The 18139-nt window shown below is 36.2% G+C and overlaps 1 protein-coding gene across 1 annotated transcript; it reads left to right on the forward strand.

The window, feature by feature from the left end:
• Positions 1-4355: 4355 nt before the first annotated feature.
• On the forward strand, positions 4356-16321 carry Cylc1 (cylicin 1). The gene is made up of 5 exons (XM_037199087.1): positions 4356-4413; positions 9269-9309; positions 10809-10924; positions 12573-14243; positions 16162-16321. Exons 1-5 carry the CDS (start codon positions 4397-4399, stop codon positions 16192-16194), a joined length of 1878 nt encoding a protein of 625 aa, XP_037054982.1. The 5' UTR covers positions 4356-4396; the 3' UTR covers positions 16195-16321.
• Positions 16322-18139: the final 1818 nt, after the last annotated feature.

Raw genomic sequence — 18139 nt, forward strand, 5'->3', positions numbered from 1 at the left:
TTCAGAATACTAATAAAACTTAATTGGACTTTTTAAAGATACAAAAAATCAACAAAACTTTGGCTAAGAAAGGAAAGAAAATTATAGAAGACTCAAATGCCTAATATTAGAAAACACAATTGAGAAATTTTGACTGACATCAAAAAACACAATGGATTAGAAGAAGTTATTTTTAAGCTATATATTAAAAAGATTATAAGAGCTAGAAGACACAGACAAGTGCCTAGGCACATGCAAAATAAATATAAAACCTGAGCAGATAAGAATGAATAAAAAATCTAAAGTGTTTCAGCAAACAGAAGTCCAAGACACGGTGACTGATAAATTACACAATACATTTGAAGAATGGTAGCACAATCCTTCTCAGTTTTTCTAAAAATAAAAATAAAAGTAAAGAACTCTGTCAAATTTACACTACATGAACAATATTATCTGATACCAAAAGCAGATAAATTCAAACACTATAGGACAACATGCTTAGTAAATATAGATTATTAAATTAATTAAATATAACTTAGTAAATATAGTAAAATATAGATTATTGTCAAACACTAGCAAATCAAATTCAAAATCCATCAGAAAATTCAAAGTCCACCAGATATAAAAATGAAATAGTCACAGGAAAGACATTTCTCAAAAGAAGATATACAAATGGTTAATATTACATGAAAAATATTCAATCATTATCAGAGAAATGTATTCAAAACCACAATGAGATGTTCTTTTGTTTGCTTTTCTTTGCTTTGAGACAAAGTCTCACAATGTAGTTCTTGATGAAGAACTCACTTTATAAACCAGGCTTGCCATGAGCTCACAGTCTTTGCCTCCTAAATGCTGGGATACAACATGTATACCACATCTAGCAACAATAAGGTATTTTTTCACCCCAATCAGAATTGCTATCCCCAGAAAGGCCCAAAGTGACAAATGTTGCTAAGTATAAAAGGAGGAACTCCTATACACTGCTGGTGAAAATGTTAATACAAACATGGGCTACATACATTATGGAGATTCCTCAGAAAGTCAAAATGTATCAGTTGGGGGTGGACATTCCAGTGATTGACTCTGCATTTTGACTAATTGTCTGTTGCACAAATAAGCTTCTCTGATGATAAGCCTCACGTACCTGTGGATGTAAGTATACATATTTAGAAAATAGAAATTATATTTGTTTAGGAACCTGGCAGTAATTGCTACGAGTCTTAGCTGGGATCATCCTTATAGATTCCTGGGAGTTTGCCTTCCACCAGGTGTGAGATCTGAGCTTGTCTTAGTGAGCTTCCAGGGCTGCATTAGGGGGTGGCTTGACCATGTGCATGGTCATCGGGTGTTTTGGATGGTCTGCACTTGGCTATGCTGGGGGAGGTGGAAGGTCTTTTTCTCCACTCCTTGGCATTCCTTTAAAAGCCCTTTAGTAGAGACAGGCCCTCCCAAACTATCCTATGTTTCTAACTGTCTCTCTCTCCTCCCTACATTTCTATCTCCATACTCCTCGCTTCTCCCTCCTCAAGAGTACCCTGGGGAAAAAAGAGGGAGCTGGTCTCCCTCAATCAGGTTTCTACCTGACCCTGAAATGCACCCCCCTTTCCAGTCATCTCTCTCAGTACTCTCCCTCTATCTCCCACCTGATCCCTCATGTTTCCATCTCCACCTGACCACAGTCCACCCTGGAAATCTCTTCTATTTCCCCTTCCCAAGGAGATGCAAGTGTCCTGCCTTGAGCCCTCCTTGTTACCTAGCCTCTCTGAGTCTCTCTCACACTCTTTTTTTTATTTTTTTTTATTTATTTTACATACCAATCAGTTTCCACTCCCTCCTCTCTTCTCATTACCTCCCCCACCTCCCATCTACCCACCCCATCCACTCCTCCTCAGTTCAGAAAAGGGCAGGCAATCCATGGGAGTTAACAAAGCATGGCATATCAAGTTGAGGCAGGACCAAGCTCCTCCCCTTGCATTAAGGCTGGGCTAAGCATCTCAGCATAGAGAATAGGTTCCAAAAAGCCAGATCATGCATCAGGGATGGGTCCTGATCCCACTGCTAGGGGCCCCACAAACAGATCAAGCTACTGTCACCCACATGCAGAGGGCCTAGGTCAGTCCCATGCAGGCTCCCTAGTTGTCTCACATACTCCTAAAGCTCAGGAAAAATTATGAAAGAGGGAATGGAAAGATTTTAAGAGCCAAATAGCCCAGATGCCTGCTACTAGATAGTGTTCCCTAGACATGACAGGGAAAATGTGTCCATGAAATATCAACAATATGATTGTGTGAACAAGAGACACATTTTGACAACAGTTAAAATGTCATCACAGACAAAAGAAAATTCGCATGACCCCTCAGAGCTACTAGTGGTCAGTGGTTGTTGAAATAGAAACAGCGTCCTCCAGAGGTGAGTTCCTGAATAGATTTTCTAATTTCAAGTGGTAAGATCTGGACACATGTACATATGAGCAAAACTAAATTGACTTAGCAATAATCTGTATATACATATAATAATAACAATTAAGAAGAGATCCTGAATTTGGGAGGGAGGGTTGAAACGCAGGAGGAGTTTGAAGAGGGAGCAGGAGTGATGTAAATGCAGTGATCATTTATGAAGTTCTCAAAATAACTAAAATTGTAAAAAGTCAGAAATGGAAGTACAGTATAATTCAACAATCTCTTTATTTGATTATGTCAAAAAGAAATAAAATTCATACCAAAGAAATAATTTCACTCACGAGCTTATCACAGCACTATATACAGTAGCTAAAATGTAAACTCATACAAAGCATCTGTTGATGAATGAGTACTAGAGCATTATCCTTACATAAAATGAAATCCTGTCACTTGTAGAGACATTCATGAAGCTGGTTATATTAAGTGCAGTAAGTACAGAAATATGATTGCTTATTTACTGACTCATTAGCATAAGCAAAAAGTGATTACTTTCTAGAAATAAGGGGCAGGATCATGGTTATTAGAGGCTAGTACTTAGTAATATAGGTAGCAGTTGGAGAACTACCATAAAAATGCAACTAGATAGGAGGAATTAGTTCTATTTTCACATTTTCTGATAGGGGAAACATTCTACAAAAATTCACCATGTGTTTCAAAATTTCTAGAAGAGAAGAGCCTTAGTATTACTAACACATAAAAGTAATAAATGCTTGAAGAATGGAATTATGAATTACTCTGGTTTGATAACACACTATACATAGGTATAAAGTTATCATAATGTACCCCACAAATATGTTTAAATAGTATGTCAATAAAATGTTTAGAATAAAACAAAAATGATGGAAGTTCTCCATTAAAAAAAACAATTGTAACATTTAAACATATAATAAAATATGTCCAAGAAAAGATTCACTTCTGAATGAACAAGAGGTAGCAGATATTAGAATACAGATGATATACATGAAAGATGGCTTGGATAACATTAAATGTGTTAGAAACTTTCTTTACTTCTGTTTAAAATTTTTCATTATAATAAATAATTTCAGGGTTTTTCCAAGATAATGGGTTTTTGTGAGGCATTTCCCCTATGAAGAAGAAATCCTTGCTTGGAATTTAGGATGTTGACAAAGGGAGCTCTGGGAAATTACCTAAAAAAGAAATGAAGGAAATGACAATTTACGATTTCCAGAAACTAATTAGAAATTTACATTAGTTAACTCAATGTGTGTTATTACATATGTAATTCATGAAATATATCATATATTCCTAAGAAATAAGATAATATATAAAAAGGCAGTTTTCCTATGCATATCATTATACTACCCTAAGATGTTTTATTTCTACAACGAAAAATCACATTTATAATTGTCCTACTAAGTAGCAGGTGATGATTTTGTACAACTTTGTGAAAAGCAATATTTGTTTTCAGATTGCAGAGGTGTATTGTTACTATCAACTTAATAGACATTTTACTTTTTGGGAATTCAAAATATACAAAAATAAGTAAAATTTCACCTTTTTGGTGTAATCATATGAAAGATTTTCAAAGGGCAGAGATTGAATTTGAAATAATTATCATTGATTATAGCTGCTCTTTTTAAGAGAAATGTTATATTCTATTTTTTTTCCAACTTTAGCACTCACATATATATCCATGTATGGGCACACATGTCCACTCAAAATTAATGTTGATTAACTTGCCATAAAATAATTAGTTATTTATTCAACAAGCAAGTAAAATGAATAATTACCTGGGTCTCTTACTTAATTGTTTTAAAAATATGTGAACATATCCATACTTTTAAAATAATATTTACATGTATGTAGACAGTGTAAAATATGTGTGTTTTCCCTTTAAATTTTTGTAGCTCAGAGACTCTTTGTGATGTCATGACTCAACATTATCAGTTTGACCACATGAATGCTGAGGTCCTGGCAGAAGACAGGCAAAGAAAATGTCTCTTTCAAAACTGTAAGCCCTCTTCAATACTTCTTGGTATTTTTAATGATTAACATGTTCAATGAACTTACATAGTTATGTGTAAAGACAATTAATTAGTCCCTGTGCATTTTTATAGGTTAAATTTTGAATTTTAGCTGGGCGGTGGGTAGCTCACACCTTTAATCCCAGCACTCAGGAGAGGCAAAGCCAGGCAGATCTCTCTGAGTTGGAAGCCAGTCTGGTCTACAGAGCGAGATCCAGGACAGACACAAAAGCTAAATGGATAAACACTGTCTCAACCCCCCCAAAAAAAATTGAATTTTTTTTTTTACAAATTTCCCATTCTGCCTTGAGTACCTTCCCTTTAAATATATCCAGCTCAGCTTCTTTTAAAAATGTGTCAATGGCTATGTCTTTTTGAGTCATTTTTTTAAAACCACATCTTGTTTTTGGCAGAATGGAAATAATTAATGTGTGTATGTGGTTTATTTAAGATTTAAACCTAGATATAAGGTAAGATTGTTGTATTTAACAACCAGTGAGCTTAATTTTATGAGTAAGAAAAATTTGTCATTCTATTGTTCCAATAAAGAGGATTAAAAGACTTCTATTATGTCTGATAGAATTATTATATAGACATTTTTTCTTTTTAAAAGATCTATATTCATCTAAAATTGACAACAGTTCTTTAAATAATTTTACTGGCTATATCTTTGAGTGGTGGTTTATTTTAATCATTTATCTTGTCTTAAAGTCTAATGAAAATAATTTTAAAACTAAGGTAAAGTGAACTGTCTTGACTTGGAACTAACAACTAGTATCTATGTATGTTCATTTGAATCAATTATTTTAATATACCAAAGTGGAAATAAGGTATAGTTGCCATTAGAGTAGGTTTGCACCTAAGTCCATGTTGTTGAGATCATGTGTAACCTCTACCCCCGCCACTATGACCACTTTGTTCATGGGCCCATTGGCCAATGACAGGGGTGGCTGGGTGCCACATTCATATATGATGAGAACAGTAGAAGTCATAAAGTGAGCCCAGCTGTTTGACAAAGATTCAGCAAATCTGAGCAGCATGATGGCCACTGAGCCACCTTTGTTTTTTATCTCCACCTGCTTCATACTTGGAACACTTTTAATATTGGTACAATTTGGGGATATTGGATTGATAGAAATTTTCTTATGAATCATTCATGCCTTCTCCTTGGAATGCTGCTTCTAAGCTTCCCCAGTACAGTCTTGAAAATACTATTTCCCCCAATTTAGGGAGATATCCTTATCTACTTGAAGGTCTTCCTTATGCCTTGGAGGTTGTGACACACATAAAGAAGCTAGAGGTCTGTTTATGACACTATGAGACATTCTTGAAACATCTGGCCCTGTACTTACATAGAAATAATGTATTCAAAACAAAGTAAACTCAAAAAGGTCAACAAGATTTGGTGGGCTAGAGGAGTTGGCCACAGATCAGATTGCAAGCCCTCTTCCCACTATCTACTCAGGCAATTAAATAGCATATACAGCAACAAAGTTAGATTATCTGAAGTTACCTCTACCCTACACAGAGATTTATACTGATGAGAAAAGAATGGTGTAGAAAGATGATAAAAGAATGAGATGTCAGGACCTCCCTCTCTTAGAAAAGTTAGCACATGTAGAGCCACTATGGTGACATATGACTAAAGAACAACAGAAGGCCAGGATTAGACATATAAAATTCTATAAAAATATAAAATATAAACACAGTATTATGCCAGTATTTGAATAATAACTGCAACAGCGTTGGCCTGAGGATTTTTCTTGGGCACCCTGACCATTAAGAGTTAATAATACACTGCTTGGGATATGGCAATATACCCACTCTGGCTTGGAAAATTTGTTTTGGTCTAGTGTCCTTGAAACAACCAGAGCTACTAGCTTGAGAACATGCTTTCTTATGCCTCTAGATTCTTAAAAATTGGGCTACGGGGTTTATGACTAAAAAATGATAACTATTTATAATGATGTCCAAACTTGAGGGAAAATGGTTGGAAATGATAACTCTGTCCTGTCATGGTTTATCAATGATGACTAAAAGATGAGCAAAAGGAAATGAAAAACATGTACAAAAACAAAAATATGATCTATGTTTTGGAACATCATGAATGTATCCCTGCTTACTGAACTCTGTATAACTAAAAAAGCACTCTGGCTGCTAGTCAGTCAGGCTACAAGATTCTTCCAACCACCATGGCCTGGCTCACTCGCCTTCCCGATCCTCAGTAGCCAACTCCTTACCTCCTCTGCAGGAACCTACTCATCTCAGTGATGGCTCCCAGCAGCTGGGGAAAGAAAATGATTTCCATAGAATGTATTATCATATCTACTTTATTATTCAATTCCTTACTGAAGTTACCTTTGCCCATTCAAAGAGATCTATCCACATACTTCTTCAAATGTCTTTCTCACCAATGTTCCAATGATATTCTTTCCAATTCCCTGACCATCCAGCCAAACCACTGGCTATAGCCCATGATTCAATGAACAATCTCACATCTGGCCATTTTTCTCATCCCCAGTAAAATGTACAACCATGTGTAGTACCCACTGTGAAGATTTTCTGTCACAGGTATCTTTCAGGATTGTCCCAGAAAGGGGTTGTAATTCTTCAGCTCTTCATTTCAGGGTGATGCCTGCATTACATAAAGAACCATCAGTCCCCTCTTGCTCAGTCAACTGATCACAGGGCATACCTCATGACTTAGACCCATGACTGAGAGCAGAAGGCATTGAAACAGGAGTAGAAGTCATAGTCATTTGGGTAGCTTCATTTAATCTATTGTGCCTTCAGGACCTGCTTGAGCCCAACCACATACAAATACACACACACACACACACACACACACACACACACACACACATATATATATATATATATATATATATATATATGCATGTATACAAAACACACACATACATACATATGTGTGTGTGTATATATATATATATATATATAGGTTTACACACACACACACACATATATAGAGATATATATGTATTTCAAAACTTCCATTTGATAATGATTGCTGCTGTTTATGTCCTAATTTATAGCTTGGTGGGTCAGATAATACCCAGCTCATGATAGGTAGCTCCAGTTTAAGGGTAATTTGGTAGCCCATTGTTTCAATTAAGGCCCAATAGCAGGCCAAGAGCTGTCTCTCAAAGAGGAAATAGCTATCTGCACATGATGGTAAAGACTTAATCAAAAATCCCAAGTCTCCTCTGTAATTAACTTATAGGAGCCTGCCAAAGGCTCCAAACAGCATCCTTATCTTCCATTGACAGACACCTCAAGTACACTTGGGTCTACTGGATCATATAGTATATACTCATAAGTGGATATCATCTGTAAAATACACAATATCCATGCTACAATTCACAGACCCAGAGAGGCTAGGTAACAAGGAGGGCTCAAGGGGGGAACATTAGGATCTCCCTGGGAAAAAGGAAATAGAACAGATTTCGTGGGTGGACTGTGGACAGGTGTGGATGGGAACATGAGGGATCAGGCCAGGGGTGATGGAGGGGGAGAGTACCGAAAAAGACAACTAGAAAAGGGGGAATTTGGGGGTGAGGTAGAAAGCTGGTACAAGGGAAACTCCAAAGAATCTACAAGGATGACCCAGCTAAGGCTCTTAGCAATAGCAGATACATAGCCGGAACTGACCAATTCCTCTCTCTAGGCAAGACTTCCAGTGGAGGGGATTTGGACACCAACCCAGATACATAACCTTCAACCTACAGTCTGTACTGCCTATTGGGTATTCTGGGGTAAAGGTGGCATAGAGATTGTGGGAGTGTCCAATCAGTGACTGGTCCAGCCTGACACCCATACCACAAGGGTGAGCCCACCAATGATACTGCCTGGAGCGCTAGGACACAGATGCTGGATGGCCCAGAGACCTAGGATAGAACCAAACATGACTGGAGAAAAAAAATGTCAATGTAATGATGCCTGATGATATTCTGATATACTCGTAGATTGGTGCCTAGCCCAATTGTCATCAGAGAGGCTTCATCCATCAACTGATAGAAACAGATGTAGAGACCCACAGACAAACATTAGGTGGAACTCAGCAAATTCTATTGAAGATGAGGAAAAAGGATTGTGGGAGCCAGAGGGGTCAAGGATATCACAAGAAAACCCACAGAAACAACTAAGCTGGGCTTATAGGAGCTTGCAGAGACTAAACCAATAACCAGGGAGCCTGCGAGGAACTAACCTAGGCCCTCTGCATATTATGATACAGTTGTGTAGCTTGGTCTTCTTGTTAGACTCCTAACAGAGGGAACGGGACTATCTGACTCTTTTGCTAGCTTTTGGGACCCTATTCCTCATACTGGGTTTCCTTGTCCACCCTTATTATAAGGGGAGGTTCTTAGTTTTACTGCAACTTGCTGTGCCATGCTTTGTTGACACCCATGGGAGGCCGGCCCTTTTCTGAAGAAAAAGGAGGAGTGGATGGGGGGTCAGAGGGGAGGTGGGGGAGGGACTTAGAGCTTAGGAGGGAAGGGAAATTGTGATCAGGATGCAAAAAATTAATAAATTAATAAAGAACAAATTAAAAGATAGTAGCTATTCAATGATAAATATGGAATGGGCCTTTTCTGGGTATTTTTTTCTGGCCTTTTTAAGGAAGTGTAAATAGATGGATTCAAATGTAAAGATATCTCATTATTTTGGTTTGTTTTTATTTTATATTGAAGAATTTGATGATAAGAAAAATGCATTAAACATATCCAAGTGTTAGTTTTGAAGGACAATGCATGATGATGATGATGATGATGATGATTACCCATAGTACAAATTCAGTTAAAATGTTTTCTTTATATTTTACAGGCAGGAAAAAAACATCACAACATATGATGATTACTTTTGGAGTAAGAATTTGTTCTTTGAAATTTATTTTTGTTTTTATTCCTAAACACTGTAGCAATAAATGGCTAGTACTCCCTAGGAAATGTGGTAAGATTAAAAACTGTCCTGAATTTGTTACAATTTTTACACATGCTTGTATACACACACACACACACACACACACACACACACACACACACACATATGCATGTGCTAAATATTTCTGACTTAATGCATTTATTAGTTGACTTCAAATAAGAGATTTATTTAGTTTGTTCTTCCTTCCTATATAGGTCTCATGCTTACTAACATAAACTGCCCCATGTTCTCAAAGTTTACAATTAGAAAACTTAAAGTGAAAAAGGCAAGAAAAGTTATAGATGAGAGAAGTTAACAAATAATCCATTTGGTGAGAAGCTGCAAGCTTACAGAGCTCTCCTACATATATTAAACTAAAATGTGCACACATACAGTGGCATATTTTTTTCTGTTATTTCCATCTCTACCCTCAGTAAACGTACAAAGAACATTGTAACACTTCAGTTAAGGGATTGCCTCTAGGATCAAATCTTAATTCAGCTCTTTACTAGCTTTGTGATTCCAAATAAGGAATTTAACATATGGCCGTGTGTTTACACATTTGTATAATATGCAATGGCATTATTTAATTCAAAAAGAATTTTCAAGGATTGAGTTAACAGCTATGATGGTCTTAGAACATAACCTGACATATAAAAAACATTAACTATTAACAGTACCAGCTATACTGAAATTATTACTATGACTAGCTTCACATATAACAGCTCTTCAAATATATATAAAAAGCAATCACATCTCTCATTAGCCTCCTCTCTAGGAACATTTTCCTGAATTTTGTTCCCAATTCTTCTTTTGTCATAGTTTCCAGACAGTTTGACATTCCTGATTTTTCTGAATAACCTCAAATATATATATATATATATATATATATATATATATATATATATATATATTTGACATATATATATATATGTCTTTATAGATTATAGAATGGACAAGACTATTAGCATGTCTGAACCTAATTCCTGTGATTGGAGGTGCCATTAATTTCTGAGACATCTCTGAAAATTAACACTTTCACTGGTTACTTTATGCTCAGTGATATGCTATTTATTATAGAAATTGTGGGAGAATTAATCATATTATCTCTCACCTAATCAAAATGACATTAAGAAATTAAGACAGAGGAGACAATTTGAAAGTAAACATTTGTAATTTGTCTATATTTCATTCCTATTGTTTTGTAACAGTAGTTTAATATCATTACTCAGGCAACAATCTGTGAAAAACGATTTTACATAAAAAATAAAAATTGTTATGTTAAACGTAAGCCAATGCTAAATGGAGAAATGGTTTTATGTTCACTAATGCTCTTCAGGTAAACTGCAAGTTACAACTTACTTTGACTTAAATATAGTTCACTTAACAATATTTTTCAAAGCAAGAGTCTGGCTATTAACTCAAATTTTTTTTCTTATCTCAGCCAGTCAAACTAGGGAACAATGGAATCAAGAACATTTTGTTTTGATGCTTCCCAAAACACCTCTGCCAGATATAAAAAAGAGATCAGGATCTTCAGAAATACAAACTGCAGTTCCTGTAAGTATAGAAAAAATCACTTTAAAACTAAATATATACTGGCAACAGCATATATAAACATAAAGAAGACATACATAATTTGAATTATACTATTCAGAAGCAGAATTTCAAATTTATAAATCTATAGAACAAATGGCTCACCCATGTTTGAAAAATAAACTTTTTCTTTCATTTTTTTTGAGACAGAGTTTCTCTGTGTAGCTTTGTGCCTTTCCTGGAACTCACTCTGTAGCCCAGGCTGGCCTCACACTCACATAGATCTGCCTGCCTCTGCCTCCCAAGTGCTGGGATTAAAGGCATGAGCCACCACCGCCCGGCTGTTTTTTTTTTTTCTTTCATTTTTGAGATTACAATTGCTTCATATCCATATTATGAAGATAAGAATCTCTATAGGTACTCATCTTTTATCAAGATTCCACTGCTTTGGTATTATTTTTTGAAACAGTATTCTTGTTGTGTTATATTTATGTACTATTTACATTTTAATCTTGCATTATAATAACTTTTCTTCTTTACAAAATAATTTAATATTATTTGATTTATTTTTATTAGTGTCTGTCTATGTATATATAATATGCACTTGTGTGAATGCAGGCATGAAGGTACATATGTTTAGAGTACAGCTTTCAGAAGTTGCTTCTCTTCTTCTAATATGGAACCCAATTCAGGTCATCATGCTTCTATGTTAAATACTATTGTATGCTGAGTTATATTACCAGTCCTACCAATTTGTTTTTAACTGAAGCATAAAAGTGTAAAAGCAATAATTACATCATTTCTCCCTTTCCTTTCCTCTCTTCAAAACTTCCCATAAACCCCTCCTTTCTCTCTTTCAAATTCATGTAAATATTGTTACACACACACACACACACACACACACACACACACACACACACACACTTATACATTCCTAATTTGTACATGGTTCTCTCTATATACCAGAGTTAGTAGGTTAAGAAAATTGGAAAGCCCAAGTCCACAAGTTGTGGTTCAAACAGATCTAAAATTTAAATCTTGAAATGGAATCTAGTTGTAAAGAGTGGAACATCCCTGTTTTCTTAAAACTGGAATTCATGATACTTGATAGTAGGAGATTCAAGTTTTCTGTTGCTTCTTTAAAGTGGGAGTTATCATAAATTGGAGCTTTCATTAGCAAAATGAAAAAGTAGTATCCAAGGATAATCCATTGTGATATAAAAAGATTTTAAAGTCTCTCCCAAAGAACAGTTACAACCAAAGCATTTATTCTATAGCTATGCATCATTTGTATAGTAATATAATCTTCAGGCTTCCCAACATAGTCATCATTTAATCTCATGTGACCATTTGATTGTTGGATCTTCTACTGAATACTTGAAACAACATGAAAACTAAAGGCTGGCAAGATAGCCTGATGATCTGAGTTTGATCCCTAGACCCAATTGGTGAAAGGAGAGAACTTGTCACCTCAAAGTTGTCCTCTGAAGTCCACACTTACACCATGGTGTACACACACACACACACACACACACACACACACACACACACACACTTTTGAAATAGAAAAGAAAATCTATTCTTGATTGATTTTGATTGATTTTTATGCTGCAAATGAAACAAATGTAAGTTATTCACAAATGCTTATCATTATTTTCCTCAATCTTTTCAGTGGCAAGAGAAAAGGAAAATGGAGAAAGGTCAGATACCAACTAATATACAGATAAAACAATTTTTCCAAGAACTTTTCCTAAGACCACCCTTTTCCCCAGCTTTCATTATACAGGCTCCACTCAAATATCTTTATAATCCTCAAAACCGTTATATAACAGCAGAAACTAGAAAGCCCAAAGATGATATAACAAGAACAACTTTGAAGAAAAAATTGAAGGAAAAAATAAGCTTATATGCAATAAATCTGGAATCCAATAAAATGATGACTGATGGTAATCCTGAAATAAGCAACACAGACCAATTTCTGCCCAAATCATCCTACAAAATTGAACCATTTAAGAAGTCAAATATCACATCAGAAACAAACCTAGAATCCAATCATTTCAAGATGACCAAAGCAATGGATTCAAGCAATGATAACGGAGATTTAATTAATTCCAAGGAGGCCAATAATGAAGCTACATTTTGGAAGGACAATCCAAATACAAACTCCAAGAAGAACACTGAAGAATTTTATGATGACATAGTAGAGCGCATAAGCAGCTCAAATATCAACTTAAAGTTTCTAAATGAGTTCAGAGCTGAATCCACAGATTTTGATGAATGGTCAACAAATTGCTCACAGAACAATGCAAAGAAGCCTGCAAAGAAGCCTGCAAAGAAGGGAAAGGACTCTGAACCTGATTCTGGAGACTCAAAAGATATAAAAAAAGAAGGAAAGAAAAAAGAGAAGAGAGAACCCATGAAGAAGAAGGATACAGAGTCTACTGATGCTGAATCTGGTGATTCCAAGGGTGCAAAGAAAGAATTAAAAAAAGATAAAAAAGAAAAAAAGGAAGCCAAGAAAAAGAAGGATACAGAGTCTACTGATGAATCTGGTGACTCCAAGGATTCAAAGAAAAATAAGAAAAGAAAGAGTGAGGACAAAAAAAATGCAGAATCTACTGATGCTGAATCTGTAGACTCAAAGGGTGCAAAGAAGGAAAAGAGACCTCCAAAGAAAGATGACAAGAAGGATGCATTCTATACCAATTCTGAATCAGACGCAGAGTTGAAGAAGGTGAAGAAAGATAAGAAGGAAATTAAAGGGATCAGGAAGAAGGCTGTTAAGGATACAGAGTCTACTGATGCTGATTCTGAATCTGAAGGTGATCCAACAGTAAAGAAAGGTGAAAGGAAAGATAAGAAAATTACAAAGAAAGGAGAAAAGAAGGATGCAAAGAAAAACGTACAATCTAGTGCAAGTGAATCTGAAATAAAGAAGGAAAAGAAAGAGACCAAGAAAGATTTGATGAAGGGCACAGGTGGTTATACTGACTCAGCATCTGATGCATCTCCCAAGGCAGGCATGAAAAAAGTTGTAAGACCCTCAGATACTGAATCCGAAGGGTCATCAGGGTTTAAGGCTATAAAGACCACTGATGATTCAGATGCCACATCCACAGACTCGAAGAAGGGAATGTCAGAACCAAGAAGAGGATTCAGAATGCCAATCAAAAAGACTACATTCAGAGAAAATGGGAAAGGAAGCAAAGGGGGTAGAGTCCCTTCATCAAGAGAAAGACTACCGTTTCCTCCTTGTGAGCCTATTCGAGAATCACCTAAGCCCAAATGTGTCTGTCAGTGCAAGATGCCTCCTCCACCTCCCAAACCCAGATATGCTCCTTTGGTAAGTTTACTACTATTTAAAACTTTAGGACAAGTTCGATTTTGAAGTGAAAGTTTAAAAGTCCAAATATATAATCTAGGCAATAATTCTCTTTTAATGAGATTTTAACAGTATTCAATATTTAACGGTATTCAAAATTGGAACTTAGAGGCAAAGAAGATGAAAAGTCTATTGAAACAGCTTACCCAAGTTGCCAAACAAATGCTTAAATTTCAATAGAAAAACATTTATTTTGACTAGAGTAGGGGGAAGTAGTTTGTGACTTAAAGTAAACATTTTGCTTACTTATAGTCATTTTACAGAAATGGTTAACTATACAACACTTTTAAAAAACAAAGCTAAACCTGATTAAAACTCCAAGGGAACATTTAAATGAAGCATAAAGACATTTTTGGGGAACTTGCTCAATGCAGTAAGTCTCTATTAAACAAAATGCACACTACAGGTAAAAAGAATACCAAGATTCAGGAATACGCAAACTTACTTATTCTGCACAAGTGGATTCTTACAACAGAAAATACAAATTAACTTTCCAGAAGTGACAGAATCTCCTCTTGCTTCTAAACATTTTTCAGATTATCTCTCTCTATGGGGGGATAAATATCCTCTTGATTTATAATTTCTACTTTTCTCATCTAAGAGATCACTCCTTCCATTCCCCTATTCCAAATAGCTTGGGGTATTTTGGAGGGGTAAGAGGACATGAATATACAAATCACTTTGGAAGACAGTCCTGATCTATATTGTATCATCTCTTTCTAGATCTCACTAATCTTCTGTTGAAGTGTTATGCAGTTACATAATCTTGGGACTTGCATCACAAGTCTGTTTCCTCTGATTTTACCTTGTCCCTTGTCTGTTCTTACCTTGGTAAGAGCCCAGGCACTGTCATACTAAATGCAAGGCAATTCAAGTTACCATTAGGTATTGAACTTGTCCTTTTCATTTTCACTCATTATTTACCTCCTTCATGTTCCCTGTAATCATCTTAACTTTTATCTAAGCCCAAGTTATCATATTTATGAAGAGTCATAAGTGAGATAATACCATTTAAGAAATTTCTTTTTTTTTTTTTTTTTTTGTTTTTCGAGACAGGGTTTCTCTGTGTAGCTTTATGCCTTTCCTGGAGCTCACTTGGTAGCCCAGGCTGGCCTCGAACTCACAGAGATCCACCTGGCTCTGCCTCCCGAGTGCTGGGATTAAAGGCGTGCGCCACCAATGCCCGGCAAGAAATTTCTAAAAATGTAAAAATGTTGATAGAAAGAAAATCAAACTATATACATTATGAAGATTGCAATACTGCCTATTATAGAAAACTCTGGAAATAAATTTATAAAATTGTTGTTTATCAAATATGAAATACTATGTGAGAACATACATACCTATATATGTACATGTATATGTATATTTACATACATAGACATGATGCCTATAAAGTAAGAGAAACGAAAAAAAATACTATGACATTGAAACTAGCAGAAAAACCTGTATACTTGTACAGACTACATAGCAATATACACATGAAAATATCTATATTAGTGTTATACAATATGAAGTTACTGTTATTTTATATTTTTATATAATATTTTCAAATTTGAAGGTAGGCTAATAATGTGACTTTTAGAGAGCTTTAGTTCCTCTACAAAGAGTGGTAACTAGACTAGTATTTGGTACTTCTTGCCCCTGAGTTCCATTAGGTGCACTCTAGGGGTTGATGTGTACACTTCTGGATTACATCTTCAAAGTTTTCAAATTCTAGATCTGGGTTGGAGTCCAGGGAAGGACAGCATTTAGAAACAATCCAGGTTCTCCTCAATCTACAATACTGTATGTTTAATTATAACCTTTAACATATCAGGCATTCTCTATAATTAATAATACTTCCTTTTTATTTTCATCTTTCAACATTATCCTTCAGCCTGGAGTGGAATGGATTCATAAGCTGCTCTGAAGAACAGGTGAGCCCTGGGTTTCGCAGACTGGCCTTATGGAAGCAAACAATTCATCAAACATGCCTCTCTGCTTCACTGGAACTGTAGTCAATAAAAGTAAGCGCCAGCAGCATCCAAAAATCAAAAGCAGTTTTTGAGTGATTTAGTAAGTGTGAGGGGTGTGTGTGTGTGTGTGTGTGTGTGTGTGTGTGTGTGTGTGTTCATTCATGTATGTTTGTGTGTGTGTTATATAATTTGAAAGATGATTTATAGAGATATGTTCTCTGTTTTTCAAATGCTTGAACTACTCAGACAAAAACGATGTAACAGTTTACTTCAGACACTGGAGCTTCATTCTGGAACAAATTCTGAGCTTGTTTGAAAATGTAGTAATCTGATGGAAGATCTTGCCACATTTTGTTAATTCCTATTTTATTTATCATATGGGAAAGAAAACAGACAATAGAATTTGTCATCTCCTTCTTCATTACTAAAGAGAAGGAAGGGCTGAAGATCCTGATGTCTTCTCAATGAAACTACAGTAACTGGAAGGCCTCCCACTACAGTGCCAAGCTACAGATTAACCTTTAATGTGTGTGTGTGTGTGTGTGTATGTGTTTAGGGACACTGAATATCCAAACTAAAGTTTGGTCCCCAAAATCTCATGTGCAAAATATAAGACATTTTCAGTTAATTACTATAAATGTTTATAGTCTTATTCTAGTATTGCTCAAAAGTCCAAGTATAAGTCTCCTCTGAGACTCAAGACACACTCTTAGCTGGGACACCCTGAAAGAAGTAAAAGACAAAATCCAGTACTTCCAAGATAAAATGACACAGGGTAAAAATTCTAATTCCAAAGCTGAGCATAAGAAAAGAGTAAAAATACTCATAGATCATTGCCTACCCTAATTGTCATCAGAGAGGCCCCATCCAGCAACTGAAGGAAATAGATACAGAGACCCACAGCCATACATTAGGCAGAACTTGAGAAATTCTGTGAAAGAGGGGGAGAAAGGATTATAGGAGCCAGAGGGGCCAAGGACACCATGAGAATACCCACAGAATCAACTGGCTTGGGTTCATAGGGGCTCACAGATACTGAACTGCCAACCAGAAAGCTTGTATGGGACTGACCTAGGCACTGTGCATATATAAGTCAGTTGTGTTGTTCTTCTTGTGAGGCTCCTAACAGTGGGAGCAGGGGCTGTGTCTGACTCTGTTACCTGCTTTTGGGACTCTTTCCTCCTATTGTGTTGCCTCGCCCAGTCTTAATAGGAGAGGAGGTGCCTAGTCTTACTGCAGCTTGATATTCTATGGCTGGCCTATGGCTGGCTGCTATACATGGGAGACCTGCCCTTTTCTGAATAGAAAGAAGGAGGAATGGTTGTTGGGGTGGAGTTAGATGAAGGGACTTGGAGGACAGGAGGGGGGGAGGGGAAAGTGTAGCTCATAATCTAAATGGTCTTATAATAAAAAAAACCTGGAGCCTGATATTGGGGTAAAAGCTGAGAGATCAGAGAGACAAAGGAACAAGCCACTTCTATGTCTCACCTCACCACCTCCAGGAATCTTCTGACTGAAATCCCCTGAGTCCTCAGCTGAAAAGAGCCTTTAGCTGAAAGTGATGCTTCTGCAAAAAAAAGCCATTAGTTCCTGTCTCCTCACACCTTATATACCTTTCTCTACCCAGCCATCACTTCCTGGGATTAAAGGCATGTGTGCTTCCCAAATAATGGGATTAAAGGTGTGTACTGCCTGGCAGTTTCTGTCCTAGACTGAGTCAATCTCATGTAGTCCATGGTGGCCTTGAACTCACAGAGATCCAGACAGAGCTCTGCCTCCCGAGTACTAGGATTAAAGGTATGTTCCACCACCACCTGGCTTCTGTGTTTAATCTAGTGACTTGTTCTGTTCTCTGATCTTCAGGAAAATCTTATTAGGGTACACAATATATCACCACAG

This window comes from Peromyscus leucopus, chromosome X, assembly GCF_004664715.2.
Source record: "Peromyscus leucopus breed LL Stock chromosome X, UCI_PerLeu_2.1, whole genome shotgun sequence".
NCBI classification, from domain to species: domain Eukaryota; kingdom Metazoa; phylum Chordata; class Mammalia; order Rodentia; family Cricetidae; genus Peromyscus; species Peromyscus leucopus.